Here is a 19575-nt window from a genome sequence, read left to right on the forward strand (position 1 = left end):
TATTTGTCTAGAAGGTCATCTGTAGTTAATTTGTTATCTGGTCGTGGTGTCCGTTTTAGGTAGAGGCTTATCGAGTTCCTGTTTCTAGACCTCAGTGAAAACAACTGTTGTTAATTAGTAGTTGAAGATACCTCTTACAGTGGGCAGAAGTGGGTCAGTAATAAGCTTCATCATTTGGACTGTGATGACATTGTGTTCAGTAGATGGTGATGTGATATCATGATGGCTTTGTTTGACAGTATTGCAAGTAACATACTTTAGATAGATTTTTTGTGGTTACAGTCATTTACCCCATGAAGTAATCACCTATTATCTTTTTCCTATGTGTTTCAGTTGTGGTTGTAGGTAATTTGAAGCACCAGTTCTGTTCTTCGGCTGGGACAATGGAATTGGCTACAGCTTTTACTTTGCCTGTTCCAAGACCATGCAGGTTTTTCCATAGGACAGCTGGTCTATATGTGTTGTCAGTTAATGCATGGGAATGCCTGAGTTTTGAATTTCTCACAGTGTAACTGACTCTGTTCCACTTCTTCTTGTAAGTATTAGAATTTTCAGGCATGGGTTGCAGTTTGTATGCCCAGTGTGCAGTGTCTGAAACTCGTGAGCCGCTTTAGTTCTTCAGTTAGCAAAGATGCAGGTTTCCCTGTTACTTTTCCAGTATTTAGGAGAGCAGATTTGTCATATACTTAAGTAAGTTTGTTAGTACGAGTGTCATTCAGTAATCAGAGAGACAGATTGGTCTGGGGAAAAAACAGTTTGTAAGGCATGTTTGGTACTTTTATGGCTTTAAATTGGCATCACTGGGATGAACCCTGATCAGCTGATGTATCAACGTTGTTTTGTGTATAACCTCAAAAATACATTTCAAGATGGCGAGTCCACTTGAAACGTCCACGTTAGTTGAACAACATTCTGTTATTTGTTTTTTACTTACTGAAGGCGAGAAACCAGTGAATATATACTGTAGAATGTCTAAAGTTTATGGTGAAGGTAGTATGAATCATGAAAATTTTTACAAGTGGGTAGAGCAGCTCAAAAATGTTCGCGACAAACACTGTGCTGGCCGACCAGTTGCAGTTTCCGCTCCCTGACTTGAAAGTCGAATTGATGACATTATTCGTGCCGGCCACCATGTGATTGTGGTAATGATAGTTGATAATGTTCAAGTTGGTACTGGTACAGTTCATAACATTATCTGTAACAAGCTGAAGTACCGCAAAACACGTGCGAGATGGGTCTCAAAGGAGTTGACACGGCTACACGAGGAAACAGGTTGAGTGTGTGCACAGAGCTAAAGGAACGTTATGAAAGAGAAGGTGATAAATGTTCAAGGGGATTACATTGAAAATTAGGAGAACTGTTGTTTTGTAAAAATAAACGCTTTTTTTTCTCCAGACCAATTTGTCTCTTTAATTATTGAATGGCCCTCGTAAATTGATAGTTTCTCATTTATGACTGAGAAGGGAAAAGAAGATATCCCCCAGGTATTTCTTGTGCCTCAATTGAAAGTTCAAATAAACTAATACGTTTTAAGTCAGTTTCTTTCTGGGACATTTTAGTGAGTTTGTCAATGAAAATTGTCATGAGCGCACACACCAAGTGCAGATATTTGAGAGGTAAGAATTACTCTGTTTGGGGATTTTGTTGTGACTATATTTGAGAGTGTGCCTACAATGTGTATAATGGATAGGAGAAAGCTGAGGTAATGATACATTTGAAAAAGAAAGTATCCACTTAAATTTCACCCTGTAAGAACTATTACATAGAAATTTTTGCATTAGTGTTACCACCTATAATTATAAGCTCATATGTTAATTTGAGGCTTGAAAAATCAGTTTTGAAGCAGGAAAACCTGCCTACCTTAGGTGATCTGTAGAGGACACACATCAGACACTTGGAGGCATTCAAGTGTTTGATCTTTATGAACATATATTCCATTTATTTATCTTCATTATTGTTGGATGTGTGTGAACTTGTTGAGATGATCTGACTGAGATTGGACATTTGCTTGAGCAATGTGGAGCTTAATGCAGTCTGATGCATAACTCGTAAGGATGCTGCTGCTGGACATTAGCGACTCTTAGGCTGCACGAGCGGGGGAACAAAGCATAATGGAGCACTCTGAGGTGGGGGAGCACAGGTTCCCGGAAGTGAAAGCAGCAAGTATCTTCAGGGAGAAGGGAGGTTTTGTGGCCAAGGCCAGCAAACTTTGTAGTGGTCGTTAAACAGCCAGCTGTTAACAGGAAAAGAAACTTGCTAGTGGTCGTTAAACAGCCAGCTGTTAACAGGAAAAGAAACTTGCTAGACAGGGCTGGAATAATTTGTGCACAACAGTACCAAAAGCAAGATAAATGGAATAAAAACAGAGTGCAGTTTTAATATTTCTAATGATAAGTAACGGCAATAATATGATGATAAATTGCTAAATAAAAATGGAAGTACAACAATAATTGTCTGTATCATAGCCCTATGCTGATAGTCAAGTAATAGTGAACTAATGAACTATATTGGTATTGGAAGTATGAAAACTGAACAGAAAGTGTTAAAAGATTGTTTCATTACAAAAAAATGAAAACACAGAAATAAACACATGAACTAGAGGCAGCAAGAATTGACATGTTTTTAGCTCTTACAGCACAGGCATTCTAGTTCACCTGCATTGTAGATGGATCTTTTCCCATTTTCAGTCTTCAGCATTATCATGCTGTCATTTATCCACATGTTTTGCCACCCAAATCTCGAGACCACACATTTCAAAATCTTTTAGTCTTTCGGAGGTGAGATCTTTGTGTATTGTCAGACCTGACTTTGCAAGTTTCTTCTTCACTGTGAAGATTTCAGATCTTTTCCTGTATGACACAGACTTCACTGTCATGAGTCTATGTTTTGAAGATCCTGGTGTGTCATGCCCCACTCTGATTTCTGTCAGTCATTCAGTGTCACCTGCAGGCCTAGCTCCTCTCATCCAAGATTGATCACTAATTCATCTGTATTCTCTCTGTTGTTCGCAGGAATCCCAAACGGTTTGAGATTATTGCATCTCTAGTGGTGTTAATGTTTGTCAGATTTCTCGATCAGCTTCTGTTTGAACAGTTGTGCCGTATTCTCGGTTTCTTTTAAAGATTTGTTCAGAGCATGGACCTCGCTAATACGAGGGCTATCCACAAAGTACATTACGTTTTGGAATTAAAAATAAATAAAGTATTGGATTTTTTTTTTTTTTTTTATTATATACAGATGAAAGCCGCACTTAAATACTACTTTTCTACATAGTTGCCATTTAAATTAAGGCACTTACTGTAGCGATGGATGAGCTTGGAAATTCCTTCGTCGTAAAATTCGGCAACCTGCACCTTCAACCACGTGGTTACCTCTTCTTGAAGCTGTGCGTCGTCATCAAAACGCTGCATAGCCAACCACTTCTTCATTGCTGGGAATAAGTGGAAGTCGCTCGGTGCCAGGTCAGGGCTGTACGGCGGATAAGGAAACAACTCCCACTTAAAAGATTCAAGAACTTCACGAGTGGCATTTGCCGTGTGAGCCCGGGCGTTGTCATGAATCAACAAGATCTTTGAGCCCAACTTTCCCCTGTGCTTGTTTTGTATTGCTCTTCTGAGGTTGTGCAGAGTTTGGCAATACCTTTGAGAGTTTATTGTAGTGCCTCTTTCCAGGAAATCCACAAAAATCACACCTTTTCTGTCCCAAAAGACAGTCGCCACGTGGTTGAAGGCACAGGCGGCCGAATTTTACGATGAAGGAATTTCCTAGCTCGTCCATCGCTATGATAAGTGCCTTAATTTAAATGGCAACTGTGTAGAAAAGTAGTATTTAAGTGTGGCTTTCATCTGTATATAAAATAAAAATTTCCAATACTTTATTAATTTTTAATTCCAAAACGTAATGTACTTTGTGAATAGCCCTCGTATTTTTTTCCAGAGTTTCCTGTATTTTGGCCATCACTGCTGCAGTGGCAGCATCAGTGACAGCATCTGTATAACGAGCCGGAGCATGTCTTGTAACTGGATCATGGCACTCCCCTCAGCCTTCACAAGCACATCAACATGGCCGATGCCAGGCTGTGCAGCCACAGCTCCCAGTGTCGACTCGACCCCAGAACTATCTTAAGACTGACTGATGGTGATTCTGCACAGTTTGATGGTTATTCATTTTAAATCCAGTTCCAGGTTGCAGATTCTTAAAATATAATGCTAATGTGACACTAGGCACTCACCACTTGATTCTTGTGATATATAGAGTGACCTAACTGCATACCACCACCTCAAAAATTCAGATAAACTTGCAAGTCAAACTAACCTATGTCACTCATCTGCCACCATCTTAGTCACATTTGACAAACATGCTGTGTGGTTGACATAGAACATTATTTCTTATCCACTCAGTCTGCTATCAGGATGATGAACCCACCACCGTGGTGAAGACAGGTTGCCCCTCTACCTTCAGGCAGGCCAATGATTCAGTAATGGGCTTGTGCCACTGACTTTAGTTTTACAATATTATATATTCCTTTTTATGAAATCTGATCTAACAGATTTGTCTGACTGACTATAAATATAGTTAGTTATTTGGCTATTTGTGGTCAATCGCTGTGGCTTGAAAGCGCACCCAAAGGTGGCCTGCAATGTTAACAGTGGGCTCCACAGAGAAGTGCACCAAAGGAAACTTTTCTTGGCTTCGCGTAATGGAGCATGCTGCTGCATGGTGCAGAGATTTAATAGTTGTGGATACTACACCCCTTTTCCCTTTTGGAAGTGGGGAAGCATCCACTGTGAACGAATGCCACATCCTTGGGTCATTCTCAGAGTCCTCAGTGACATTGGTGACTCGGGGCCAAGGAGCATACAGATGAAAATGCCCCGGCCACTGGTGAAAGTTATGATGTGTACTTCAGCAGCAGAGCAAGTGGAGCAGGAGCAGCCAGTGGCATGTCTTCATCTTTATCCGGAATTACTCAAGATTGGTGACCAGGCAACATCTCATAGTCCGGGAAGGTCAGCCTCTGGGGATGGGCGATGTCTGGGGTAAATTGCTCTTGTTGGGGTGTGATGTTGGTCAGCTGGCTGTGGGCAAAAGGCATATATAAGTCCAGTGTTACACTGGCTGGGTGGCATGGGGAGGATAGGAACAAGGTGACTCGTAATGGTGGTGTGGAGAGGGAGACGGAAAAAACTGTTTGGAATCTAGTTGCGGATGAAGGTTATTTGCATGTCGCAGATCCTCCCGGTCCGGAAACTGCACCCCAAATACCTTACGGCCCTGGTGCTGGACAATTGTTTCTGGAATCCAGGCTGGTTGCTGACCAAATCCTTTTGCCCACACCAAGGTCCCAGGACAGAACTTGGAAGCTGGCAGTGGTGGTGCTTGCTGTGATGCCAGCATGAGCGGGCTCAAGAGGGTCCAGGGCTGCTGTCCATGGAGAAGTTTTGCAGGACTTTAGTCTCCGCTGAATGTGGACCAATAACTGCTCAAAAAAAGAGTTAGTTACATATCGATGGAGTGTTCCTGAAGATATTTCTTCACCTGAGATTTGATAGTGCGGACCATCCTCTCGGCTTCTTCATTAGATTGTGGATGGAAAGAGGGTGCTGAAATGTGGTGAATGCCATGCTGAGTGCACAAACCACGAAACTCCTCACTAAGGAATTGTAGATCATTGTCAGTTATGAGCACTTCTGGTAGACCTTCAATCACAAATTTTTTGCGAAGGCTATGATAGTGTTGGCTGTTAATGTAGCATTGCATTGGACAATGTACAGAAATCAGGAGTAATTATAAACCACTATCAAGAACAGGTGTTAAACACTGGCCTTGCAAAATCAGTGTGTACCCTTCCCCAATGGCGAGCACATCGTGGCCAAGAAGCAAATGTATGTTGTAGGTCTGTCTGCTGGCTTTGGCAAGATAGACATGTTTGGGTGAGTTGTTCAATCTCCTGGTTCATGCCTGGCCAGTAAGTGAACCTACAAGCCAGGAGTTGAGTTTGGGATCTCCCCCTCCCCCCGTCCCCCCCTGCCCCCAGTGGCCTTGGTGCAATAATTGCGGGATGTGCTGGCATAAAGAATAAGGAATGACTACTTGTGGGTGTCCCTCAATAGAAAAGAGTAAAATTACTCTGTTAATCAACATGAACTGATGGCGGACATTAAAGAACTGACAGAATGCCGTTGAAGCCTCGGAAGGTGGTTGTTCGGGCCATCCATGAAGTATGTGACTCTGGACTTGTTGGAGTAACTTGTCGTTACAGGTTGTGTCTGCGACCCAGTAGGTGGTAATGAGAAAAGACTCTATGGCAGCTTCTGCCTCTTCATCAGTGTGAAAATGCAGAATTTCTTCTTTTTCGAACTCAGGATCAGGTCCCCATGGAAGGTGGGAGAGGGCATCAGTGATGGCATGCTTCAGTCGTGTTGCAGAAGAGAATCTCAAACTGATAGTGCACCAAAAATAAAGGCCAGCACTGGAGGCGGTGAGTAGTTGTGTCTGGAATTTTTGATGCTGGATCAAATAAGGAGATTAGCAGTTTATGGTCTGTGATGAGGTGAAACTTTTACCAAAAACAAAAACGTGGAATTTCTTTAATGTGAAGATGATGGCCAGTGGTTCTCCTTTTTGGGAGTACCCACGTTGGGTGTCAGTCAATGTTTGCAATGCATATGCCACAGCATGCTCAGAGCCATCCACTTCCCTGTGTGCCACTTCTCTATCTGCTTTGTTGGATCAAAACGTGCAAGGCATAGAGCCATCACCAACTGAGATTTCAATCTGTGGAAGATGTGCATGCAAGCTGGTGTCCGCTGGGAAGACACCCCTTCTTTGCATAACTGGGACAAGGGGGCAGTTTCAGTTGCTGGTGAAGGTAAGAACTTTCAGTAACACAATATCTTCCCCAGAAAGGAACAAAGTTACTTAAGCTTTGTTTGTCTGGGAAGTTTGATTATGGCTTCGACATGTTTATCCAGAAGACGAATGCCCGAGCTGGAAATGATGTGGCCAAAGTACTCAATCTCAGTCTGGAAGAAAACATTTTTCTTTTCTGCGTTTTAGGCCAGCCTCCCTTAAGATGCCGAATAAAGATTTCAAATTGCAAAGGTGTTCCTCAGTGTTTCTCCCTGTTACAATAGTGCTGTCTAAATAGTTAATGCAACCATCCACTTTGAGTCCTAATTGTTCCAAGAAGCATTGAAAAATGGCGAGGCACTTGCTATACCAAAAATTAGGCATTTCAAATTACAAAGTCCTTGCGGCATGTTAAGTGTGAGCAACTGTTGAGATTCTGCATCAAGGGGAAGTTGGAGGTATTCATCCACTAGGACTATTTTAGAGAAGTAGTTTCCACCATTAAATTTTGGCAGTAATTCTTCTAGCTTTGGAATAGGATATGTCTCAATCTCTGATTGGGCATTGATAGTTACTTTAAAGTCACCACGCAGGCTGATCTTCCTGGATGGCTTTCGCACTAGGACTAATGGGTTAACCCCTTGACTAGAAGGAATAGGTTCTAGAACTCCAATTGCAGTTGGGTGATCCCATTATTCCTGTATCTGGTCTCTGAGAGCTAATGGAATAGTGCAGGCTTGAAAGTACTGAGGCCATGCATTATGTTTCAGTGCGATGTGTGCCTCAAAATCCTTTGCAGTAAAAAGTTCCTGGGTGAACAGGTCCTCATTATCCTGGTAAAGTGTCTCTAGGTCCAAGTATAGAACATCTTCAGATACCAAATTCACATAATCATCTATTGAAAATCCAAATTTCTGAAAAGAGCCAAGTCCATTCAAATTCTCAGCAGAATTGCTGTTAACGACTAAGAAGGTAATGTGGTGGGTGACATTACGATATGTTGTTGGCAGCTCGACTTGACCACATACTGGAATGGTATGTTTATTACACGTCATTAGACATCTGTTTGTTTCTTGCAAGGGAGGAGCTCCAAGCTTCAGGTAGGTACTGTAATTCAGAATGCTCACGGCTGCTCTGGTGTCTATTTGTAATTGAACTGGTTTCTCTACAATTTGCACTTTTACAAAAAGCTTATTGGAGGTCTCTTAATGGTCTATACTGACTACCAGATTAACATCCATCTATTGGACAGGAGGCTGTCTTGCTTGACAGGACTTACAACATACAGAAGCTAAAATGCCATTGGCAGAACAGTTTGGGCAATAGGCCTATCTGTCAAGACAGTCTTCATGTTGATTGTATTTAAAACAATCTGGACATGATGGCAATCATTTCAGTACCCAAGACCGGTTTGATCAGCTCGAGTCGGCCGGAGGACATTGTTGGTTAATGGTACGGCATCCCATCTGTACCATTGCTACGCCCAAATCGCCACTAATGTGGCCATTGACTGCTGGCTCAGTTGTGTTAATTATGACTGGTATGTCGATCCAGGACTCCAATTTCTTGCCTGCTGCTCGGGTCACTTCAAAGCTTTGTGCTAAGTCCAAAGCTGTGTCTAAAGACAGTCCTTAGAGTTCAAATGCCTCATGCTGGAAATCCCTGCCTGGAGTACCCCAGATGATCATGTAACTGATCATTTGTTCTGTATAGGAGGCCTTACTTCTAGGGGTAACAAAATGGCATTTTCACCATAAACCTTGAAACTCTGCATCTCATTCTCAGTGAGTCTTTTTTGGCTATTTCTTGCATTGGTAAAATGCCGCCTTGGAGGAAATAACATGGCTATGCTGCTGGTGATATTTAATCAGCAATGAAGGAATATTTGAAAAGGTGAGCTCTGAAAGCTTAGATAAGGGCACCAGTTTGCACAGTAGCAGGTAAATCTCAGGCTCTGGCCAAGACAGAAATGAAGATTTCATGAGGCTGCCATTAGTTACATTGAGTGCATGGAAATGCTCAAGTAAACTTGATTCAGCGGCTTCCCAATCCTCTAAATCCTCATCAAAGGAAGGAAAAGCTATGTTGCTTGCATCTGCAGTAAGCTTTAAAGAGGTGGTTGGAGGATGATCAGTAGCAGCTTGTGGTTCTCATCCTGCTTATTCATAAGTTGCGTGAGTAGAGCTTCCACTGTAGATGGTTGCTAGCTCATCACCATTTTATTGTGTTATAACCAGGAATAATATAGTAAATATATCACCGTTCTATGGTTTATTGACACAAAACTGATACAGATGATTGTGTTACATAGTCCAAAGTTGTAGATGAACACTTTATGGAAAATTATATAAATTGATGGTAGCTATACCAGTGTCTAGGAAGTGCAAGTGAAACGCAGAATTCCAGTGGAAATCACAAGTCTGTTGGCACACTAAGCCTAGTGAACGCTGAAGTCCAAGTTCCATTATAGCATTCGGATTCTAAGTCCAGGGAGCAGCCAAATCAACATCGAACAGCAGCTCCACTGTAGTATAGCACTCCAGCGTTGTGGAGTAAAACAGCATGATGAGAACTGGCTTGTAGATGTGAGTAGTGGCGTTAAATAAGGCTCCATAGTTAATTTAACCAGTGACTGGGGTTGCTGTATATTCTGAGCAGCCAATCACAGTGTGTTATGGGTGGCCAATCTCTGGTTTGAAGTGCTTGGGCACGAAGGCGGCCTGCGATGTTAGCAGTGGGCTGTGCACGGAGAAGTGTAGCCAATGATGCGTTTCTAAGCTGCGCGTAATGGAGCGTGTGGCTGTTCATTGCAGAGATTTAATAGTAGTGGATACCACAGTCTAATTCTGGATAAGTCTGTGTAACGTTATTCAGCGCCAGAAGTCATGAACTGTAAGACTAATTTGTTTACGCATATCCACTTATAAGGAATGCAACCATTTTTTTTCTTGTCCAATTTTGGTTGAAAAAAATGTGGAATTTGCTGTGGGACTTCGTGGAATATTCCTGGTATACTTTCATGAAGTTCAAATAGGTGGCAGTCCTATACATAGCCTTCAAAACGGCACCTATAATGGATGTGCATTCCAAGCAGAGAGCTGTCACTGAGTTTCTTTTGCCAGAAAACCAGAGTATCACAGGTATTCGTAGGCGGTTGCAAAATGTCTACGGAGACCTGGCAGCGAAGAAAAGCCCTGCGAGCCTGTCATCTTCCCAACAAGGTCACGCAAACTTGTCTGATCTGCCATTTGCGGGCCGCATGCACACAGCTGTGACTCCTGCGATGTTGGAATGCGAGGACATTCTCATCACAATCAAACACTTCACTGCACAACTAGAGGTTTGTGTTGGTAGCCCTGTCACAAGTCTGTACACCTGAGAGGAGCTCACAAAACTTCATTGGACTGTTCTTCCTCATCCACCCTACAGCCCGGATCTTGCATCTTGTGACTTCCAGCTGTTTGACGCAATGAACAGAGCACTCTGTGGGAATCAGTATGTGTATGATGGGGAAGTTATTTACGCAGCAAAACACTGGCTCCAATGTCGACCAGTAGAGTGGTACCATGCAGGTATACAGCCCCTCCTAGTAAATTGGTGCAAGACTCTCACATTGAATGGAGATTATTTTGAAAAATAGGGTTTTGTAACAAAAAGAGTAGGGAATAATTTGGTGTATTGGAACCCTTAATATAACCAGCCTGCTTTCATAAAAAAGTGTGTTGCATTACTTACTGAATGCCCCGTGTAGTATGACTGTGAATGACACACGCATGGTGCTGCAGGTTGGTTAATAATTTGGTGTTGATGTGCGGGGATTGTCAGTTGTTGTTTCACTGGGGTAAATTCAGTGGGACAAAAGGAGGGATTGCCAGTGAAGCTCTCCTATAGGTGTGTAGGTTATGTGTAAAATACAGGAAAATCGTAGAACATGAGGTGAAGATTTATGCTCTTCAGGCAGAGATAGCCTGTTACCCCATTTAATAAGAATATGAGATAGGCTGCAAACTAAGTTCAGTGGAAAAAATTAAGCTTTTCATAAGAGATAGCGTAAGTATTAAGATGCTGACATAGGTTTTGCCGATAAAGTGTACTCTAATCGTAAAACTGAACAAACAAACATTAAAATACCCACAAATTCATAATCTCTTCTTTCTATCCGGTAGCACTGTAAGTTATCAAATTGTTCATAAAAGTTCTCTGTTTGCTATAACTGTCACAAGTATTAGATTTTCCAATTTAAGCTCAAAAGCGCACAATTCTAGAATTTGTTTGTTTTTATGTTCCTGTATGTATTTTAATTGTGAGTGGCATTTTATTCTTTACCCGTATTGGAACTACAAGAGTATGCAGTTAATTTATAACTACTTACATTAAGATTTTCTTTTACTGTGGGACACTCTGTGACCAAAATGGTACTGAAACAGAGGATAACAGACTAAAGGCCGAAATACTAAATGTCTTTTTCCAAAGCTGTTTCACAGAGGAAGACTGCACTGTAGTTCCGTCTCTAGATTGTCGCACAGATGACAAAATGGTAGATATCGAAATAGATGACAGAGGGATAGAGAAACAATTAAAATCGCTCAAAAGAGGAAAGGCTGCTGGACCTGATGGGATACCAGTTCAATTTTACACAGAGTATGCGAAGGAACTTGCCCCCTTCTTGCAGCGGTGTACCGTAGGTCTCTAGAAGAGCGTAGCGTTCCAAAGGATTGGAAAAGGGCACAGGTCATCACCGTTTTCAAGAAGGGCCTTGAACAGATGTGCTGAACTATAGACCTATATCTCAAACGTCGATCAGTTGTAGAATTTTGTAACACGTATTATGTTAGAGTATAATGACTTTTCTGGAGACTAGAAATCTACTCTGTAGGAATCAGCATGGGTTTCAAAAAAGACACTGGTGTGAAACCCAGCTCGCGCTATTCAAGACTCAGAGCGCCATAGACATGGGTTCACAGGTAGATGCCGTGTTTCTTGACTTCCGCAATGCATTCGATACAGTTCCCCACAGTCGTTACAAAGTAAGAGCATATGGACTAGCAGACCAATTGTGTGATTGGATTGAAGAGTTCCTAGATAACAGAATGCAGCATGTCATTCTCAATGGAGAGAAGTCTTCCGAAGTAAGAGTGATTTCAGGTGTGCCGCAGGGGAGTGTCGTAGGACCGTTGCTATTCACAATATACATAAATGACCTTTTGGATGACATCAGAAGTTCACTGAGGCTTTTTGCGGATGATGCTGTGGTGTATCGAGAGGTTGTAACAATGGAAAATTGTACTGAAATGCAGGAGGTTCTGCAGTGAATTGACGCATGGTGCAGGGAATGACAGTTGAATCTCAATGTGGACAAGTGTAATGTGCTGCGAATACATAGAAAGATAGATCCCTTATCATTTAGCTACAATATAGCAGGTCAGCAACTGGAAGCGGTTAATTCCATAAATTATCTTGGAGTAGGCATTAGGAGTGATTTAAAATGGAATGATCATATAAAGTTGATCGTTGGTAAAGCAGATGCCAGACTGAGATTCATTGGAAGAATCCTAAGGAAATGCAATGCGAAAACAAAGGAAGTAGGTTACAGTACGCTTGTTCGCCCACTGCTTGAATACTGCTCAGCAGTGTGGGATCCATACCAGATAGGGTTGATAGAAGAGAGAGAGAAGAGCCAACGGAGAGCAGCGCACTTCATTACAGGATCATTTAGTAATCGCGAAAGCGTTACGGAGATGATAGATAAACTCTAGTGGAAGACTCTGCAGAAGAGACGCTCAGTAGCTCGGTACGGCTTTTGTTCAAGTTTCGAGAACATACCTTCACCGAAGAGTCAAGCAGTATATTGCTCCCTCCTATGTATATCTCGCGAAGAGACCATGAGGATAAAATCAGAGAGATTAGAGCCCACATAGAGGAATACCGACAATCCTTCTTTCCACGAACAATACGAGACTGGAATAGAAGGGAGAACAGATAGAGGTACTCAAGGTATCCTCCGCCACACACCGTCAGGTGGCTTGCAGAGTATGGATGTAGATGTAGATGTAGATATATTCCATCAAGTTCAGATCAACCTAATTTTGTTGGCAAGACATCATTGTGAGTTCAGTAAGGTGCTTCTCAAACCGCTGTAACACAATTCTAGTCTTGTGCTGCACACAGTTATCCTGCTGGAAGGTGCCATCACCACTGAGGAATACAACAAGTGTGAAGGAAAGCTGGGATCAGCATAAGTGTTTACACAGTTCATAGCTGTCATGGTGCATTTAATTACTAACATAGGTCCCATGGAAACCCAGGTAAACATCCCACATAGCATAATATTGCCCGCAGAGACCTGTGTCCATGTTGTGGTACATGCTTGAGCAGCCATTCACCTGGACGAGGGCATATCTGGACACAACCATCACTCTGGTCTAACAAGAAATTTAACCGATTTGACATGGCAACAGATTTACACTGAGCCACAGTCCACTCTTGATGATCCTGTATCCACTGCAATCATATTTGGCAAAATCACTGGATTAAAATTAAAACAAACGTGTGTCATCTGCTGTGGAGTCCTGTGTTCGATAATGTGCACTGAATGGTGTGCTCCAAAACCCTTGTGCTTGCATCAGCATTGTACTGTATCATCATATCTGCCACATATTGCCACCTACCCTGCTTTACAGTGTGACCAAGCTGCTGACCTCCATGTTCTGTGATGAGGTGTGAACACCCAACACCTTATTGTGTATTTATGGTTACACCATCCTCCGTGCACTTTCCACAGACACCTTACAACAGTAGCATGCAAACAGCCAACCAGCTTTGCCATTTCTGAGATGCTTCTTCCCAGGTGCTGGGCCATAACAATCTGCCCTTTGTGAAAGTTATGTCAGTGGATTTCCTGCTTTGCCGCCCATATCATCACAAAAATGACTCCCCATTCATCTCTACTCCTGCTATGTACTTACTTAATATGTTACATGCCCACTACATCACCAGATGGCACTCAGTCTTGCAGTGGGCAGTGGTTATAAAGTTTTGGCTGTGTGTGTGTGTGTGTGTGTGTGTGTGTGTGTGTGTGTGTGTGTTTGCTATCTTAAGTTTAACAGTAGTCTTCAAAAAATGATCAATCTTTATTACATAAACTATACAGTTCTTCCCATTCCTGTCAGTCCTTTCACATCCCAAAATATGTTAGCCACAACACTTCCAACAGAAAGATTTGGGAAGAGATTATGTATGCAGTGTTTGTGGTTTTTCAGAAATAAGTACCTCTCAAGTGATTTTTTAGTGTTGAAAAATATACAGGAAATTGTTCTGCAGCCTGAGATACGGTATTGTAAGTGTTGTGTCTAGACAAGACAGCCTAGACACAATGAGAGGAAGCCGAAAGGCACGCGCTAAGCTAAAGCGGGATGGCGTGAGGTCTGAAACAGGATACGTAATGAATGCTATAAAGAAAAGTACGTAGCTTCTGGAATACTTAACTTTAATCCATCCTTTTGGTACATCTGGAGATTGTGGCGATACAAGTGAGACTCTTTAGATACATGCATTGTTACTAATGGCGCCTTGCTAGGTCGTAGCCATTGACTTAGCTGAAGGCTATTCTAACTATCTGCTCTGCAAATGAGCGAGGCTTCGTCAGTGTAGTCGCTAGCAAAGTCGTCCGTACAACTGGGGCGATTGCTATCCCGAATCTCGAGACCTGCCTTGTGGTGGCGCTCGGTCTGCGATCACACAGTGGCGACACGCGGGTCCGACATGTACTAATGGACCGCGGCCGATTTAAAGCTACCACCTAGCAAGTGTGGTGTCTGGCGGTGACACCACAGTAAGTAATGTTTTCATTAAGTCTTTCATCACTTTTCTAAAAGAGTTCCTTTCTCATTAGTGGTGCATATTTACTTCATTCTGTCTATGTCTACAGCTATACTCTGCAAACCACTATGAAATGCGTGGCAGAGGGTACATCCCGTTGTACCAGTCACTAGGACTTCTTCCTGTTCCATTCACATATGGAGCACATGAATACTGACTGTTTAAATGCCTGTGTGCAGACTACAATTAATCTTATAGTGTCCTCATGACCTGTATGGGAATGATACATAGGGGGTTGTAGTATGTTCCTAGAGTCATCATTTGAAACTCGTTCTTGAAGCTTTGTATGTATATGCTTTCTCGGAATAGTTGATATCTTATGTTCAAGAGTCTGCCAGTTCAGTTTCTTCAGCCTCTCTGTGACACTGCTCTCTGGCTCAAACTAACTGTGACCATTCTTCTTGCCCTCCTCTGTATATGTTCAATATCCCCTGTTAGTCATATTTGGTGCAGATTACCATAGTATTCTGCCAGTAATCCAAAGTCTGCCACCTGCTTTACCTACAACTAAAACTATGTGATCATTCCATTTCTACGAGTGTGGTGGTTCTATGGTTAGCACACTGGACTTACATTTTGGGTGAAAGCTGTCATCTCTCTTTCAACTGATAAAATTAGTGTTCTGATTTGTAGTTGAAATAGCAGAGGGTCAGGTAAAGGTGCACTCTAGTAGAATTTTGGCTTGATAACATGTCTGAGTGGTTACTCATCACTCCATTTATCACACTTTGGCCAACTTGCTCTAGAATCGCTAGATTTTACTGAGTTTCCAAGCAACTGATAATAATTGCAAAATACAGCAACATTAGTGAATAAAATAGAATAATTAAGCTAAGTAATTAAAGACAAGAAGTGGTTATGACTGAAAGTGAATAAAGTTCGTTTTATCCTATAAAACTGAATTCACTAGTGAGTGGTGCCCTTACAATAAAAGAGGTAAAGTAAATCGGTTTTGACAATAACACTTTGTCAGCAAGTTTCATTTATGTGTGTGTGTGTGCAGTAATGCTAGCAGTACTTGTGATCTGAGCAATGCCTACTTCCATACCAAGCAAATATCATGCATTGGTGCTCAGTTTCAAAGTCTGGAAGCACATAACTTCCGGGAAACAGGAAATTATAGATTGTTGTTTAATTTGGTAGTCCCTGAAAGGCAATTACAAAACTGTGCGATGATGTATTTAATTTCTGTTTAGCACTGCTAGTTCCCAAGAATTTAATTTAAACAGGCTTTACAGTTCACTTCAGCAGATTGAGACACACACCGCAAAACATAATGTGTCGCTGGCCGGAGTGGCCAAGCAGTTCTAGGCGCTACAGTCTGGAACCGTGCGACCGCTATGGTCGCAGGTTCGAATCCTGCCTTGGGCATGGATGTGTGTGATGTCCTTAGGCTAGTTAGGTTTAAGTAGTTCTAAGTTCTAGGGGACTGATGATCTCAGAAGTTAAGTCCCATAGTGCTCAGAGCCATTTGAACCATTTTTGAACCGTAATGTGTCAGCTAACTTTCTAGTACTCATTGAAAGATAAAAGTTCTTGCAGTCTATCAACAACTGTCACTTGTGAGTAATACATTACATTGAGAGTACACCACATAGTAGAAAACTTAGTCTTTCACACGTGACACAGCCAATACATCAAACAAAATGTATCTCCAGCACTGCCTATTCGGAACTAATCACCAACAGACAATACCCACAACTGCCACATAAAAAGACCGTTTGCCACTGATGTCTCTCCCTTGTATATGTTGCTGACATCACACTTGTCTGTTCATTACAATGAAATTTACTTTTATGGTCACCTTTTAAATATTGCAAATAAAACGTTAAAACTCCATACATACAGAGAGCCCTCTTCCTTGTGGTCATTTGCCATCTACAAACTACTTTATATGTCTTGCTTTCCTTGTAAAAAAAATTGTACATATTGAAACCCTTTTCCAGTATTGGTTTGCACACTGGAACATTAAAAAAACTGGCCAGTTGTTCCGCATTGTTTTTAGATGACCTTTCATCTAGTGCCTTCAGAATTTACAATATGTGCACCATACTCATATCACAAAAGCCCTTGTTAATGGCTAATTCAAATAAATTTAAGAAATCTGTTGAAAACACTGAATGCTGTAAAATAACTAAGATAGGAAACAAGTAATGGATGTACCTACACTATGCTAAGTTCATAATCCATTTTAGTGTGGAGAGTTGCATATTCTGGCTTAATATGTCTAACTGCAAAATTGTTTATTGCTTGTAATGTTAAAAATATTAAGTTTATTGTATCATGGAGCTCACAGGTTACAGTATAAACAAGTATATTTCATTTTCCACCTCATTTGAGGTAGTAGGCTCGTAGATTCTCCTACAATTTATCAGCTAAGGAATTAATAGAAATGACATATGTTAATGTTGCTCTAACTTGTGTAGTGTTTGGCATATAAAAATATTGTAAGCAGTGATGGACTCATCACATTATCATGCTCAGTCTGCTGGAGTTAATGTAGCGTTACTGAGTTGTGTGACACTAAATATCCAAAATTTTTGCGTAGACATATTTTATGTCACACTATCTTGTATGAGGGACAACCATAGCCATAAGCAGACATCTTGAGTAATAACTGCTTGGTTGCTCTTGTAAACAATTTATTTAATGACTGGTTTTGTAGCCTAGAAGAAACATCATCAAGTTAAATATGGTGAGCCATGACATTAAAGTTGCAACACGGATGGGAGTGAATGTTCCTTGTCTGTGACTTTATCTGACAATCCACTAATTGTTTCATCTATTAATAGACAAAGAAACTCAGTCCTGTCCATGTTGCAACTTTAATGTCACCATTCACCATATTTAACCTGATGATGTGGCTTTTATGAAACAAAACTGGTCATTAAATCAATTATAAGAGCAGCGAAGTGGTTACTTTTCATGACATTTTATTTTAGTTAGTATTCTCACCGTGACACCCCTTCTGTTCCATGCATGTGTGTGTTGTATTTGGCAACAGGGAAATTCACTGCTTGTCAAGTGTTTCTCATGCCTCACTGTTTACCAGGAAGCCAGCAGCTGTGCTTAAGCTCCGTCCACTGGGATGGACTATCGCCACCCATACTGCCAGGTGCACGCATTTAGAAACAAGTGCTCCTTTGAATGCCCTCAGCATCTGTTGCCTTATAGGCAGGACGATGGTTCGAATGTCCATCCAGCCAATCAGATTTAGGTTTTCCATGATTTCCCTGAATCGTTCCCAGCAAAATCTGGGATGAGTCCTTTGAAAAGGCCAAATATAATCTCCTTTCCCATTCTTTTGTATTCCGATGTCTTGCCTCATGTGCTATGACCATGATGTCAACAGGACATTAAATTCTAATCTTACTTCCTTCCTTTTTCAAACATACAGCACCATTGATATGCAACACCTTTGCACAGAAAACATGATGAATGTTGTCTGCTATGAAGTTTTTCACTGTAAAGATCATTTCCACATACGTGGCTAATGGGATTTCCATTTCCGTAATTCATTTTCAGACAAACATGACTACATTTGAGATAACTTCATATATTTGGAGTCATTATTTTCACAGATATTTGATCCAAATGCACTGTTCAATTTTATTTACTTATATTTTTGACATGATTAGATGTTGTGTGGTGTATTCTGCACAGTTATCTGTTTTACAGGGCTTTCGACTCGGAAGACACTATCACTAGTACCGATTCAAAGAATAAAGACATCCTAGAAATAGGAATCTCTGAGGAGGAAGTGAGTCATTTGCTTAAAGGTATGTGTTGTTCAAAATACTAAAGGACGTGTTTAAATTCTGCTGCTAATAAATTCCTCATGTGTCAGTGTTCACTTATCAGATTTTTTATTTGAATGTGAAGGTGATTTATCACAATGTGAGGTACAAGACACAGCTGTGAATAATTACAACAGACTATTGCAAAATCTTTTAATAGTTTATGTATATATTGCACATGATGCTGCCAGTTATATTGCCGTGCAGCTGAAGTGCTGTTGCAACAAAATAATATTTTAAAATGCTTTGCTAATTTTGTGTAATTGGAATTATTTGGGAATTGATAATAGTCATGCTGATGGGTGTTAGGTAAGATTCGGTACTGTATTTATTTCCCCATGTTGACTACACAGAACAGATATGAATAGTTTTTTAAGGAAAAGGCTTTGTCTTGTGGGTTTTAGTGCAAAAATTTGTGTCACTGGACACTTTTGTATAATTAACACTCCACATTTTTAAAAAAAAATGCAGTCTTTACTCATTTTAACACTATATATTTCGTACATTATTTCAATTAATAATATGAAGATGAAACTTATGAAAGCAGTTGCACTGCTTAGTATGTATCATAATTACTATCGCAAGCTCTGTAGCTCTTGTCCTTTATTTACAACTGTTCATTTTGTAACTGCTTAGCACTTCCCTTGCTTTTAGTGCCTGTGAAGTTTACAATGGCTAGTCATTGATAAAGCTGTCACAACAACTTTTGTTATGTTTTAGGAGAGCTTATGATTAAGAAATATTGAGGAACATTACGAATTTCATAAAGAAAGTATGTTTCTCATACTTCGAAAATAAATTTGATCATGATAAGTCATTTTGCTGCATGAGGTATTCCATATATGCATTGAAGATATCAGGGAGCCAAGCAAAAATTACAGTGATGTTGCTCTTGTAGGTTTGATGTAACTGGCTACAACTCAATATATATAAAGGTTGTAATTTATCTGTCATTTGGCCAGTGAACTCTAGTCCATATCTTCCTGTTCCTGAACTGCCAACAAAGTTTTTGATGATACCCTGAATAATTATAGACATATCCAATTTT

At 40.9% G+C, this 19575-nt stretch overlaps 1 protein-coding gene across 2 annotated transcripts in view; it reads left to right on the plus strand.

Moving 5' to 3' along the window:
- The window catches only part of LOC126469741 (caspase activity and apoptosis inhibitor 1-like), a 212904-nt gene that overhangs the window by 176988 nt on the left and 16341 nt on the right, over positions 1-19575 (plus strand). For both annotated transcript variants that reach the window (XM_050096951.1, XM_050096950.1), the window contains one exon: positions 18409-18509. In XM_050096951.1, the coding sequence (XP_049952908.1) occupies positions 18409-18509 (101 nt within the window). The remainder of the gene's footprint in view (positions 1-18408; positions 18510-19575) is intronic.

This window comes from Schistocerca serialis, chromosome 3 (assembly GCF_023864345.2).
Source record: "Schistocerca serialis cubense isolate TAMUIC-IGC-003099 chromosome 3, iqSchSeri2.2, whole genome shotgun sequence".
Taxonomy (NCBI): domain Eukaryota; kingdom Metazoa; phylum Arthropoda; class Insecta; order Orthoptera; family Acrididae; genus Schistocerca; species Schistocerca serialis.